We start from the raw sequence: 15,548 nt of genomic DNA on the forward strand, positions 1-15,548 counted from the left end.
ACTTAAGTGGCATTGGTCTGATTTATTCCAGTGCAAGTGAGGGAAGAATCGGGCCCTTTGTATTTATAATATAGGCCTCTGACCCTAGGATTTTTTTCCCTTTCTGTTTCTCTAAGACATGGCCCATTACTTCTTCGGAGCTCTGTTAATGGAATTCCATTACTAAGCGACAAGCATAGTGAGCGCAGGAGCTGCAGGATGCACATAGCCCCTGGCCATCTCTCATATTTGGTATTCATATAATAAAGCTATGAACTCTGCTAAGTATATAGTAGTATCCTTAGTGGGTTTAGTGGGGTTTTTTTTAATAAAGACTCCATGACCCTACAAATGTGTGTCTACCTTTTACCTACTCTATAAAAGAAAAGGCTAGGGCTGTACATATAAAACAGGAATCCACTTGTCCCATAGCACCCAATTAAAAAGTATTTTACAAAATCTCTGCCAGCCTAGTTGAAGGGACTCATTTCCTTTTTGTGTAGTCAGCTTTGTTTCACATATTTAGACACTAGAGTGATTTTCAAAATATATGAAGGTTTCTGCTACTTCAGGAGACAACTTCCCATTTGATCTTTCTCCGTCCGAGCTCAACCTTGGTTTCCACGGGTATGCACATTTCGCCATATTGTACTCTTGAATGTTAAGTATCATTTTTATTTAAACACCAGGTTTAATTATTGATGCTTTTGGAGAATTAAGAGACCAACAAGAACAAGTTAAAGAAGACATGGAGGTAAGAAATTATAAGCTCCTAGTTGCTGCACCATAGCATACTTAAATAAAGTGCTGGTTGCTGGAATGTCCATTCGTTATCCAAATGCAGAGAGTAATTTTAAACTGACAGGAAAGTATGCAGTATGCAAAGGGTTCGGTATCAAACAGCATGCTGGCCAAGATTCTGCCCTCCGTTACACCTAAGGGAAACTATACTGAAGTCACACAAATAAAACTGAGAGTCTGGTCTGCTGAGATGACTTTCCATGGCTGACTTTTCGACGGATTGACTTTTCAAATATGGACTTAGAGCAAAGATATTACTATATCATATACAAGCCTACATAAACAATTCTGTAGCATTCAGTAGAAGAGTCTTAGTACCATTCCTTTTAATCAATGTGCTCTGCTAACAGCCAGGTTACAGAATAGTGTTCACTGTTGCCCATTTCTGACTGTGAAAGGGGTACAGTAGAGAGAGAGATCTTTGACTGCACTTTGGCACTACTAGTTAGAATCACACAGGACACAGTCACAGTTCATCAAAACTGATATTCTGCTCTGGACAAATTTAGACCTATTTGTCCACTACCTGCAATTTCAGTTGGCTCTTTGGTACGTCTGGCTCTTTATAGGTGATAAACTAACAAAACTAACCAAAACCCTTACCAATTTATTTTCATGTGTCTTTTTATGTTAATGCTAAGGATTTTATTTTATTTTAACTTTGTCAGCTGTGCCTGAATAGAACAAAACTAACCTCAGTGGTTGGTGAAGGCCTTTTGAGTTTAGCTTGGAGGTTCCCAATGTTCAGCATTAATGAAACCAGGTTACGAACCATAGGACTGGAAGCGGTCACCTTGTCCAGTCCCCTGTTATGGTTAATCTCACTTGTGTATTTTCTTTGGATATCCTAAGTGAAAGTATTCTGTTCCTGCAGAGTTCCCATTTTCTTGTTAAAATCTGACTGTCAGAGTCCAGAAGGGTATCAGGTACCTGCTGTGTTCTGTAATCTCAACTGAGGGTGTATTCAGTTTCAGCTGGGTAAACATAACTGCCTTTGAGGTAAAGATTGCTGTGGACTACAGTGACTCTTATATTCGTTTAGGTAGCCTGGAGAGAATAAGAAGGAAAAATTGCTTTTCAGCCTTGATTAATTCATGCCATCCTTTCTCCCAATCTATTCCCATTCAGTTGTTGATGCCAAAGATTTTTTACCAAACATCAAGAAGTGATTGTGACAGCAATTACATTTCTGTTCATGTGCTTGGCTGAGGCTCAGGCTGAGTCCTTAAAGCAAAAGTCTTTATTAAGCACACATTATACTTCATGTTTCAGAATTTCCAAATAAATTGTTGTGTGCTTATTGGGTATTTTTTCCAAAGAAGCTAGCACTCTTATAGAGCGTTTCAACAACGTGTATATTTTCTGGATTTTTTTTTAGACCAAATGCTTTGTCTGTGGGATAGGCAATGACTACTTTGACACAGTGCCCCATGGCTTTGAAACACACACCCTGCAGGAGCACAACTTGGCCAATTATCTGTAAGTACAGAACTACGAACTCTTCGATAACTCATTACTTCCATCAGCCCTTGCAACTAACTAATCAGTCCCACAAAATAAGGGAGAAAGACCACTGTATAGATTTTATATGCACTCATGCTGTATGAGTGAACAAGAGAGATACAGAGAAAGATTCCTTTCCATTTTTCTCATTGTGATAGGAAATGCCAGTTTAAAGGTTGCCTGTGCAACCTTAATTCAGCCCCACTATGCATATGTATTATGATGCAGTCTTTAATTGCATGATTGCACAGTATTTATTCCATGGGCCCTCTATCTCATTCAGTGCACAGGATGAGCCCTGCTCTGGGAATGAATTAGCACTGTGTAGTGAAAGAAACTGTTACTTGTTGCAGAAACTGGAAGGTGTATAGCAAATGAAGCAGGGAACAGCTAGAATAAACAGGACAGCCTCACAGTTAAGGCAGGGAATGCAGCCCTGGAGAACTGGATTCTATCACTGTCTATGCTATAGAGTTCCTGTGTGGTGCTAATCAAGCCATTTGAACTAATTTTTTCACAAGTGGTCACTAATTGTGTATTGTTGATTATCTGGATGCAGAGGCACCAACTTCTCCTCTGCCCGGAGGGTGCTTGTCCCTGCCCCTGGCTGCCCCTGCACCACTCTCGCCCCGGCCCAATTCCACCCGCTTCCCACAAGTCCCTGCCCCACCTTTTTACCGCCTCCTCCCCCTAGCGTGCCGCATCCCCACTCCCCCTCCCTCCTGGAAAGTCCTAAGCGCTGCCAAACAGCTGTTAGGCAGTGGGCGGGAAGTGCTGGGAGAGGGAGGAGCAGGGATGCGGTGTGCTTGGAGAAGGAGGGGGTGGGGGCGGGGGGAGCTTGGCTGCCGGTGGGGGCAGAACACCCGCTAAGTTTTCCCTGTGAGTGCTCCAGCCCCGCAGCACCCACAGAGTCGGCGCCTATGTCTGGATACCCAACTTGAGACAGAAGTGCTTGGTTCTTACAGCTGCAACTAAAGTCAATGGAAGCTGCATTTAAATATATAAAGTTCTATCTAATGCTAAGTACTCTGAAAAATCAGGTCCTAGGTACCTCAAATTGGGCACCCAAAATTAGTGGTCGTGCTTTGTTTATATTTTAGAGAGAGAGATGTCATGTCTAGAGAAATGGATTTAATATAAAAATGAGATCATCAACTTGTGTGTAAATATGCCAAAGCATCAAGCCTAGAGTATTAATAAAACCACAGGGTTATATTCTGCTGTCAGATTTTTATCTGTATTGACTAGTTTGAACCACAAGGTCTAATAAAGCACCCTCTTTAATAAACTGTTTAATAAACTGATTCTGAAACCCTTAATCATCTTGAATAATGCTTGACTATTCACCAGCATAAGTGTGTACAGTAAGGCCCTAATTCCCTGGTCTGGGACAAGAAAATGCAGTAATAATTTTCATATTAGAAGCATTGGGAAAGCTTCATCTAAGCATCATAACTGCTGTATGGTTATAGTAAACCAAACCTGAATCTCTTACTCTTTTGAGGGTCATCCATTATTAATTGTAATCAGCTTGTAAAAATGAATGATGAGTGAACCTCAGAAGTGTTGAGATTGTATGTGGTTTAATACATATCTAAAATTCTAAATGGCATGCGTATATTGTATATCCATTAACAGAATTATTCTTATTCTATAAAATATAATGGTAAACATCCATCTGTATTTGACCTTGGTTTTCTGATCTTTCCCTGTGCTTGTTTCTGATGAAAATACCTTTGTCTGTAGATTTTTTCTGATGTATCTCATTAACAAAGATGAAACAGAGCATACAGGGCAGGTAAGTGAGCACTGTTTACTCCAGTACTATTTAAAACGTGCTAGTGATAAAAGTCAGGAATGTTCACTATGGCACAACTAGATGAGAATTCTTACCAATCGTGTGAAGCTCTCCCTGTGGAACAAGTGACCTCATTCAAAACGTTCCTTAAAACTCATTTATTTTGGCCAGAGTTTCATTGTTAACCTCCTCTTCAGCACCTTTGCACCTGTTCTGGTACCCTTAAAACTTTTCTCCCCAAAATAAGCAGGAAAGAAAAATTGCAACTAACAAGATACGTACATCCCATTAAAATAACGAGTCACTAGACTTTTTCCTATTGACTATCTTCCTTGCTTCCTTTGTTATTGTTATTACTTACTTGGTCATTTGTAATTTATATTGTATTCTTTTCAAAGCCAGGACAGTGCCATCCTTCTCTGTAAAATACCATTGTCTCTCATGGTATTGTATAAGCAATATTGAAAGCTGGTGATTTCCATAAGAGACAGGCTTATTAGACATAAGGACAATCATAGTGAGGCTGGCACCTTTTAATGAGGATAACAAACTGGATTCTAACTTTTAGATTGGAATAAGCATTCACAAATTTGGCAAGGGAAGGATAATTTGCTCATCATGTACAATGTGTAACAGTGTGTCCATTAATGACACACAACCCAGATACACATGAAATTCAGGCAGGTGACATTCATTTAAGAGAAGAACAAATAAAACTAAAGCTTCTTAAATTTCACAACATTTTATCCAAAATGAAATTCTAACCACTTGCTCAGCTCAGCCTATTAGTCCCTATGCTCACTTTCTGTCTCCCCAACCTGGAGAGCAAGGAGGCAGGACTGTGGATCCATTCCCTTCCCCCCTAACACCACCATGCAGAATAGGGCTGGCTCACCCAAGGAACAATCCAGCACAGGGGCCGTGCAGAGACACTGTACACTGCTGCACACCACCTCCAAATCACTCTTGAACAGATGAGAATGGCGGACTCTCGTTTATTTTTTGTTAATTTCAGTGGACTCTGCAGGGGCTTTAGATGGCACAGCCATGGATGGTGAGCAGATACACCATACCAGAGGGATGTGGCCAGAGAGAATGTCCTCTGAGGCGAGTGTACTCAGAGCCTCCTCCTACTTCTCTTTTTGGGAAGTGTATCATAGGTTCTCCCACAGTGCTGACCAGCTGCACTACTGTGAGGTGGAGCCCTGCCTATGCCCTCTTTGGGTTGTCTTCCTATCCAGCTACATACCTATAAAGCTCACCTCACTGTAGTAGTCATGCATGTATTATTCCTCACAACACCCCTGTTACGTGAAACACTGTTGGCACTAATGCTTCCTTGCGTTCAAAATCGACAAACATTGTGACATGGGTTGCATCTTGCACAGGTGCACATGATGAGAAGAGACTTTCCTCGCCCTCGTTCCTTTTACACCTCCACAAGGGCAACCAAAATTAAGCCATATTTTTGGCAAGGATGCTTGTTAGGCCTGCTTCACAGGCCACATTTTCCTTTTTTGAATGCGCATCTATGTGCATGAATTGTATAAACTGGAATGTAAAGATCTGCTTTCTATACAAACATTCACATTTTGAGTCCAGATGTAGGTGCCTACATGCTTTTTTGGGTGCAGATAAAAGGTAAACCCTTTGGAAGATGAAGCCCCAAAGATTTATTTTACCAAGATTTTTTTTTTCTTGCCTTCACTGCTCTTCGAAATGTTCTTCCAAACCTTTTGACACTTCCTGAAGCCTCTTGTAGCTACAATTGTCAACAGGAAAAAAGTGTGCCAGACATGCTCAGACAGCTGAAATTCCCACTGAGAGCTGTGTAAGAGTGATCGGTAAAGTGGTTGGTAGTTGCAGGTCCTACACACACACAGATTGCTGTCAGAGCAACAAATTGCAGTACACCACAGGGATACAGCACATTTTTGCTCTGTTTGTTCAAGCTGTTCTCTTTGAAATCTGACAAATATACTGAACTACTATTATCATGTTCTGTCTATATACAGCCTGTCAGTCTTGACTGGGTGCACATTTTATAAACTTGTTTTACTATTTCTGAATATGTGTTTTGTCCTTGGACAATGACATGTTAAACTAGACTAGGATGTTTACCTCTGTTTTGTAAATTGATAATATTTGTTATGGAAAAATACTGCTGCATTGTTTGATCATCATTGTTTGATGTTACATATTGTGTGTTTTGACCCACTGTATACACTGAGTCCAGACAGTGACTACCAATAATCACTCCAGTCTGGTTAGTTATACGATGCTTTCATTTAGAGGTGGGGAATGAGAGAGGCCTCTGAGCTATCTAATCAACTGAATCCTCCTGGCTCTGGTATTTGCTACAATAAAATGCTATCTTGTTTTGTTTTTACTGTATTATTCGAAAGTTGAAGAGTCACCCTTAAAATGTGGAATACACCAGATTCAATGAATGTAGGGAAATATTTGGCATAAGCGCTATACATCAGGACAAGACTAGAGCCCTTGGACAGTGAACTATATGTTAAAACAGGTGGGGATAAAACCTATAGTTAGGGGGAACTGCTCCCATTTATGGATTCTACCAGAAACTGATATCGTTAAAGCCATTGTATTATTTTATACATTGTACACAGGCATGTTGGAAATGCTGATGTAGAAATTCAGCTGGGGTTCCGTTAAGGATCATTAAAACACTAATCCTTAGCTACAGTTTGGTATTGCAGGCAACTGTATTTGAGCTTCAAGTTGCTCCTGGACATAAAAGAGCAAAACTAATTGTTTTGTCTCTATTTTTTATTTCACCAGAAAGGTCAAAATTCTTGAGCTCTTCAAGAGTCTCTTTAAACTACTCCCTAGCCTAACATATATGTGTTTCTATAATACTTTCATCCAGGAGATAGAAATCCAAAAGCCTAAACTAAAATGAACTCAGTTGTTACTGTGTTCCATCACATGTAGGTTCAAATACAGCAGATCAATTTTGAATTGAATCAGAAAATTTAGAGCAGCGTGTAGACTTTTTTGAAAGATGGGTGGCTAATGTACTCTCACTGAATCAGATTAATTATTTAAATCTCCTGTGTCTTGCAGGAATCCTATGTATGGAAAATGTATCAAGAACGGTGCTGGGAGTTTTTCCCTGCTGGTGACTGCTTCCGAAAACAGTATGAAGACCAGCTCAACTAAATACGAATGAGGATCACCACTGAAAATATGTCCATCCATTTCCCAGCTCTTTAGGGAATAACTGATTTCTCGATTCTCCAAAGCTGTGTGCTTTTTGGAGCACCAAAGCTGTGTTTCTGATTACCTGACTTTGCTGGGTTTTTTTTCCTGTTTATTTGCTTTGAGAACAATGGAGCAAAGAACAAAGAAAACTTAAAACAGCAACTCATGGGGGGGAAAAACATACACCCACACATAAATCCACATACATAACATGCACGCACACAAAGAGGCAATTATTTTATGAGACTGCCAGATGAATCCCTTGACTCTGAGAATACACGTGGGATAATGTGGTAGTGACATTTATTCAATCTATTTATTTCATCATCCTGGAAGAAACTATATAGTTCACAAAGCACTGTAAAGGATTGTTTTGGACACTAAGTTGTGGGGAAATAGTGCCTTACTATATGTGGGTTGAGCTATGCAGAAGATGAGTGCATGACGACATCTTATCTTTTCTTTGTGCCCTCCCTTTCTTCCCAGTTAATATTTATTTTGTGTTTTGGTGAGGTTGTGGGGGGCGGGGTTTGACTGTGCACACCTTTTTAATAAGACAGTGGCGTGTCTCAGGACAAGAGTAGGTTATTCTCATCAAGCTAAATTCACATTTACCTTCCTCTTTTGCTCTTGCTCTTATTTTGGTAATGCTCTGATGCAACACTGCAACTTTATGAAATCTTTGTATGAAAACAGAAAGTCTGAAAAACACTTTAAAAAGAAATATTTCATTGCATGTTTATTATGCAAGTTTAAAACCAAGAAACAAAAACAACAACCTTCAAAAGCAAGTTGATCAACATGAGAAAAACAATCACAATAATCATACTCATAGTAATAAAGTGTTGTGGGCTTTATTGTACATTTGGAACCAGTGTCATCAGCCAACAATGTATATGTTATGAACTTAACGGTAGTTTTGGTTTAATTTCTTTTTCTCTTTCTTTCATTTTTGCCACCTGTGATCAATAGTGGAGTTAAAGATTTTCTTGTTAGATCATTTTTTAAAATCAAAGCTGAAGCAATATCCATTCAGGGAGTCCATCAGGTCCATCATGAAGCACCAATGATGTGTACATCAGTCCATTTTGAGTCCTTTTCAATTGTAATGACAGTCTTTACAAATAAAAAGAGAAATTCAGAATGGAAGCAAGGTGGTTTTGCTAACATTTGAGCCTTTTCTTATTGAGTTTGCTAGTTAACACCAGATTTAACAATCAGGATCACTCTGCCATCTTTCTGCTGAAATTACTGTTCTCCTGTGCTTTGTGGTGATCCCACTTTGCATCTTTTTCACTCCTAGCCCACAACTTCATCCGGTCATAAAGGCAAATTAGTATCTTCACTAGCACTCAGTTGTAGCTAAGAGAAATGGGAAGTAATTGGTATGAATATGATGTTGAAAAGAAGCCACAAAAAACATATTTCAATCCCTCCCAACCTTCAGGACTGTTCAGATGTAAGCTTTCAGTTCAGCTGACTAGAAATACAGGTGTCATTTTGAAATGTGGATGCAGAGCAGGGTTCAGATTTCAAATACCCTAACATTCCGGGGCTCTTCGAACCCAGGATTTTGGTTTATAATTATGATTATAAAAATAGGAAACAGCTGCCAGGAATTGATTTGTTTTCTTATTCACTGTCCTCCTGAGATGTTAGCAGAAGAGGTTTTCCTTCTCACATATGTACATGTAATGGTTTGTTATAGATTTTGCTCCTGAGAGCCAGGCTGATGGTGTTGACTTAGTTTTAAAGATCAATGAAGTACTTGTTTCAAAAACTAAATTCAGAAGGAAGAATATGGACTTTGCAGACAGATTATATGAATAGAAGAGGGATATCTCCTTAATCTCGACCTTCCACATCAGAAAGCTGCTGCTGCATTCTCTACTGTTTGAGCCCAAGTCTCTGTAGCACCCAATGTGTGTGAAACCAGGTTAAAGTACAATGGGCCAATCTTTGGTGGTGGGACAGATCCAGCATATACTCATAGAATGTCAGGCTTGGAAGGGACCTCAGGAGGTCATCTAGTCCAACCACCTGCTCAAAGCAGGACCAATCCCCAATTTTTGTCCCAGATCACTAAATGGCCCCTGCAAGGATTGAACTCACAACCCTGGGTTTAGCAGGCCAATGCTCAAACCACTGAGCTATCCTTCCCCCTGCTTAACATTTCATTATATACATCTGCACCTACTGAGTAAATCTGCCCAGCCACCCACCCCCCATTCACAGGGACATATGCCTCCTCCCAGCTGATAACAGGTTCATTCACATGAGCAAGATTTGGCTGGCATTGTTGGAAGTGGGTGGAGGTATGCTTCATGGAGTGACTGTGGAACATGGGTGTGAATGTCTTCTACTTTGCATCCCCTGCTCCCTCCACTGAGATACAAGCCCACACTTTGCTACAGGGACCTGGATTCGGTATTCAAAACATAAAATTCATAAGAAAACTCCAAAAAGTTGAAAATGGAAACACATGTAATGAGAGTGTTATGTTTTTCTTATTAAATTGTGAATTTTCAGTAACTCACTCTAATTCTAATGGTGATATTCAGTTCTTCAAATATGAAATCCTTCAAACAAATCTGTCAGATACTGAAAAGGGAGGAAAGCTATTCAAGTACTGCATTTTGGATTCATGCAAAAAGGATGGGAAATCTTTAAATGTTATAGCTTTTAACAAACTATTTCTCACTGATTAAACTGATTTCCTGAGATTTTTGTTGGCAAGCTTCTGAAATGAGATGTTGTAAAAAAGGAATTCAGCATAACTAATAGCTTATTCACATGACAGCTGCCAAATTCAGCAGAGAATTAACTCTTTTGCAACTGTCTGGAAAGAATTAAACATTAAAATGAAGTCAGAAATGTGGCATGGGAGAAAGCTACTTCCAGTCTGAAGTACAAGGCTATGTGACAATGCACCCGTTGAAAAAGCATTATTGTATTATGTCCAAGAATTCAATTACAGTACTTATCTAATGTAGCATTAGATATTTTAAGGTCCAATTACATTTGTAAGTACATACATTAATATTTGCATTTTTATGTTTCAGCCCTTACCTTGTGGTTAAGGTTTGAACAAGTTATACAAAATATTTCAAGACTAGCTCGTTATAAGAAGGTATGTGGACAAATTGGAGAGAGTCCAGCGGAGGGCAACAAAAATGATTAGGGGGCTGGGCACATGACTTACGAGGAGAGGCTGAGGGAACTGGGGTTATTTAGTCTGCAGAGTGAGGGGGGACTGAGAAGAGTGAGGGGGGATTTGATAGCAGCCTTCAACTACCTGAAGGGGGATTCCGAAGAGGATGGAGCTTGGCTGTTCTCAGCGGTGGCAGATGACAGAAAAAGAAGCAATGGTCTCAAGTTGCAGTGGGGGAGGTCTAGGTTGAATATAAGGAAACACTGTTTCACTAGGAGAGTGGTGAAGCACTGGAATGGGTTACCTAGGGAGGTGGCGGAATCTCCATCCTTAGAGGTTTTTAAGGCCCGGCTTGACAAAGCTCTGGCTGCGATGATTTAATTGGGGATTGGTCCTGCTTTGAGCAGGGGGTTGGACTAGATGACCCCCTGAGGTCTCTTCCAACCCTAATCTTCTTTGATTCTATAAGATGTTGGAAGGGATTTCCTGCTTTGTGGTCAGGATTCAGGAACCTTAGGAGGCCCCCATCTATGTTGTACCTGTGATCACTGTAGCACCTTTCACAAGCACTAGCAGTCTCTTTTTATCAATCACGAACATCCATCTGTCATTTTATTAGTAATTTTGACATGAGAGAATCACAGAAAGAACAAATAGAGGCCACTTAGTCCTTTAAGGCTGATGCTCTCACCCTCTGTATTTTACAAGTTTGATCCCTATATATTTCCCTTTCATGTCTTGTCTAAGCCATTTTTCAAGAGCTGCAGGTATGGTGCATTGTGAACCACCATCAAGTTACTCTTACTAATGTAGCATTTTCTTTGTCTTTAATAATTTTTTCATTTTTCATCTCCAGGCCAGTGGTATAACTGCTACGATCCTCTGAGACTGTGATTAATTCCCTTCATTTACAGTATTACCTTGAAATATTTCTTGGCTGTGATAATTTTCCAGTCCTTAGATATATTATAGTCTAGAAAACAAAGATAAGAATTTCCTTCTTTCTTAACTAACCAAATGTAGTATCAGTTTAATATCTGGTACAACCTCAATTAAGAGACAGTAGCCGGCATTTCAGAAAGCAGGGGTAGATTTGTTTGCTGACTGTCTGTTCTGTGTCTAATTTTAATTATCATAAATGTAGCTCCTTCAGTCTCTCCTCATATGTCTCCATCTCTTATCCTTGTTTGTTTTTTGATTCCCTCTGTATTTTCCTTAGTTCTCCTACAGTCTTCCGAAAAAGTTGCGGGCAAGGCTGCATACAATATTTCACATGGAGCCACACCAGGCTAATAGAGTATCACTCATATTTCTTACTTTACATGTAATCATTTACAAATACATCCAAGAATAATACTGGCTTTTCACAATAGCTTTGCACTAAAAGCTCATATTTAATTTGCTGTCTCCTCCCTATGGCTTTCTTTCTACATCTTTCTATGTAGTCCCTGTGATATTTTAATGGTATCTCTGCAATTTATCTGTTCTTTCTGGTTGTCTTTATGGGGGTTTTTTTGTATGGAATCTTGTTTCAGGCAAAAAAGACATGACTGACATAAGTGGACAAAGGAACTTTCTCCACCAATGCTGAAGTTCTCCGGGAGCCAAATTTCATGTATCTATTGTGCAAATGGAGGCCAGGAGTCTGCACAGTGTGGAACTTAGCACCATAACAGTTTCCTGCATACCAGTACAACCAGGCGTGGATCTACAATGACATGGTCTTGGAGCTATATCATCAGGTATTGGATGGGAAGATCTGGGCCAAAATACACTTGACATATCAGCCTTTAAATTTCCTGAAAGTAAAAAGAACAAACAAAACCAAATTGGACCTAACTAATCCCTTGTGTAAATCCTCCTCACTTAACTGAAAGATGTAATTGTCTGCTGACATGACACCTTCTTTGAGTACTGTCCCTATGGGTGCTCTACAGCAGGTGTGCCTACCCCTCAAGAGGCGCATGTTCACCTGAAGTGGAGCACCCCTAGGGATACATCTCTAAGAACTGCAATTTCTGCACAAGGTGAGTAACCTCTTCTTTTCTGCCTTTATATGTTTCCAAAGCAAATTTGTGTAAGGTAAATTACTGCATATAATACAGTAGAACCTCAGAGTTACAAACACCAGAGTTACGAACTGACCAGTCAACCACACACCTCATTTGGAACCGGAAGTACACAATCAGGCAGCAGCAGAGACAGTACTGTGTGTTAAACATAAACTTCTGAAAAAAGGAAAGGAGCATTTTACTTCTGCATAGTAAAGTTTCAAAGCTGTATTAAGTCAGAGTCCAGACTTTTGAAAGAACAGCCATAAAGTTTCGTTCAGAGTTACGAACAACCTCCATTCCCGAGATGTTCCTAACTCTGAGCTTCTACTAAATACTCAAAGTGAATATTGCAGTTATCTGAATCTAAGTGCATCTCTGTTTGGAATACATTAAATGGGAGGTGAGTTTAAGAACAGTTTAAAAGAAGGTAAATAAATAGGGCTGAATCATGTAGTATGAAGTTTATATTGAATGAAAAATTCTGAATAAAAGACTTATTTTTTCACATTGCTAGCAGAATGGGATTGCAGCAGTATGACTCAAATGAATTGGTTGTTGGAAAAATTAGAAGAACAAGGGGCAGAGTGGAAACATGGAAAATGTTGAGTTAGCAGAATAAATAGAAGATGTTAATATGAGAAATAATCATTGTGAAATAGACATTTCCTTGGTATGTTGGGAATCACAGGTACAGTCTAAAACACTGACCCTGCAATAAGCTCTGCCACTGATCCATTTGCTGGTTTTTTCCTCAAAATGTTTCATTGTGAAGACCACAAGAAGGGCTACACCATAACAAGTTCAGATTTAACATTCTGCTCTTGGGCCTCAGTTTTGCAATGATCTCCATATGAGTTGACCAGGCCAGGGAAGACTGGAAGTGGAGACCATGGATGCAGGGCAGGAGGCTGGAGCCCTAAGCTGGGGCAGAGAGGAAGCTGCTCCCTTCTCCACTCTGGGAGCCTGTAACGGGGCACAGACTCACCCAGCGGCACCTCCTGCTGGCTGTCTGGGAATTAGCTCTTTTTACCAGCTCCAGAGCACCCTCTGCCAGTGTCTTGCCATCGCTGGCCCCTGTGTCCCTCCTGGACCCCAGTGTCCTTTTACCTAGGGTGCTGCCACTCTAGGCAATACCCCACAGATCTTGGTCTCCCCTCCCTGGGGGAACCCCAGCCACCCCCACCTCGCCTCAGCCTATGGGCTACTGCCAGTCACCATCTAGCCCCCTTTCACTGGGGCTGACTGCAGTCTGTATAAGCCAGTCATCATAGGCAAGGGGGGTTTGGACCTGCTGCCTCTGCCTACCTTTGGGCTTCCCTGTTGCAACCCCAGTACCCTGTCTTAGGCCATCTGCCAGGCTGGTAGCCTGGGGCTTTTCCAGTCTGGAGCCTCCAAGCCCTGCTTCACCTCAGGTACCCTAGTACACTCCCCAGCAGCCAGGCCCTTCTTCCTCCACAGCTAGAGGAGACTCTGTCTGCTCCTGGCCCACTGCCCTCTTATAAGGGCCAGCTGGGCCCTGATTAGGGCAGTTATGGCCTGATTGGGGCATGGCCCCCAGCTGAGGCTGCTTCTCTCAATCAGCCCCGCTTTTCCTTCCCTGCCACAGCCCTCTCCCCGGGCAGTTTTAAGGCAGGAGTGGGTGACCACCCCGCTACAGAACCCCAGCTCTGGATGCTGTACAAGCAGGAAAAAAAGTGCATGCCCCAAATAGCTTATAATCTAAGTATGAAACGAGAGACAGCAGAAATTATATAGACAGACAGGGATGTACAAGTGAACAATGAAACAGTACTGACTAGCATGATAGGCAGCCTCAGCACACCAAGAGCCTAACCACTGTTAAAATATTTGTAAGCATTATGGCAAAGGATAGCAAACCACTGATCTTAGAAAGGCTGGTGGCTTGGCATGAGCCTTTGATGGTGAGGTGGGATCCTTTTAATTAGCTCTTTTCCCAGCCTTGTTTCTATTTCCTCTAAAAGAATCACCATGGCTTCTTGGAACAGCTTATAGCTGGGATAGGACAAAGAGGAAGCTGATTGGAGGAGCGCCAGCAACTGTCTAAAGGGGACTCTTATAAACCCACAGCCTGGGTGATAGGCGTATCATACAGACACAAGCCTGCTTTCTGCAACTCTCCTGCCCCCAAAAACTCACTTCAGTGATTCCCAAAATCAAAGCCACTTCCCAGGGACCTACTCTCCTGTTTGCGCTTTGCCAAGCTCCGACAGCTGTGACTGGCTAGCCTTCTCTGGGATAGAAAAGAGCTCCTGGCTGCATGCATCTCTGACCTCCGGGTCGTCCTCTGCCTCTGGGTCCCCCTTCACATCCTCATTCAAGATTTCCTCCTCCTGGCTCGGTCCACTCTTGACTGACACACAAGCCACTGAAGTATCCACAGTGGCCTTCTCAGTGGAGGTGGGGTTGCCACCGAGTATCGCGTCCAGCTCTTTGTAGAACTGGCAGCTCATGGGCACAGCACCAGACTGGTGGTTTGCCTCCTGCGCCTTGTGGTAGGCGTTCTGCAGCTCCTTCACTTTGACCCTGCACTGCAGTGTGTCCCGATCATGGCCCCTTTCTGTCATGCATCGTGAAATCTGTCCGTAGGTATCATAATTTCTATGGCTGCAGCGCAGCTAGGACTGGACAGCCTCCTCCCCCCAAATGCTGATGCGGTCCAGCAGCTCGGCATTGCTCCAGGCGGGGGATTGGCTGGTGCGTGGAGCAGGCATGGCCACCTGGAAATATGCCCTGAGACCACTGCATGAGTCACCGAGCAAACAGGAAGGGGACTTTCAAAATTCCCAAGGAATTTAAGGGGCGGGCTCATGGTTGGTCACCTGAGGGCAGGGCAGTAGAGTGCAAACCGATGACCAGAGAGGCGAGAACAGGCATTGTGGGACACCTCCCGGAGGCCAATCCCAGCGCCTCTCGTCGAGAGAGGTTTTTTTTTTTACAGTGCTGCAACTGTGCAGTTTCTGTGCACTAAGTGGTGTGTCAGTATATTCACCTCAGAAGTTACAGCGCAGAAAGC

General features: G+C 41.7%; 1 protein-coding gene across 1 annotated transcript in view; it reads left to right on the top strand.

Annotated features, from left to right (window-relative positions):
- RYR2 (ryanodine receptor 2) overlaps positions 1 to 8,478 on the top strand; it is a 719,385-nt gene extending 710,907 nt beyond the window's left edge. Inside the window, exons 101-104 of the mRNA XM_073338199.2 lie at positions 669 to 733; positions 2,159 to 2,259; positions 4,030 to 4,081; positions 7,172 to 8,478. Coding sequence (XP_073194300.1) covers positions 669 to 733; positions 2,159 to 2,259; positions 4,030 to 4,081; positions 7,172 to 7,267 — 314 coding nt within the window. The 3' untranslated portion in view covers positions 7,268 to 8,478. The remainder of the gene's footprint in view (positions 1 to 668; positions 734 to 2,158; positions 2,260 to 4,029; positions 4,082 to 7,171) is intronic.
- Positions 8,479 to 15,548: the final 7,070 nt, after the last annotated feature.

Source organism: Lepidochelys kempii, chromosome 3 (genome assembly GCF_965140285.1).
Source record: "Lepidochelys kempii isolate rLepKem1 chromosome 3, rLepKem1.hap1, whole genome shotgun sequence".
In the NCBI taxonomy this organism is placed as follows: Eukaryota; Metazoa; Chordata; order Testudines; family Cheloniidae; genus Lepidochelys; species Lepidochelys kempii.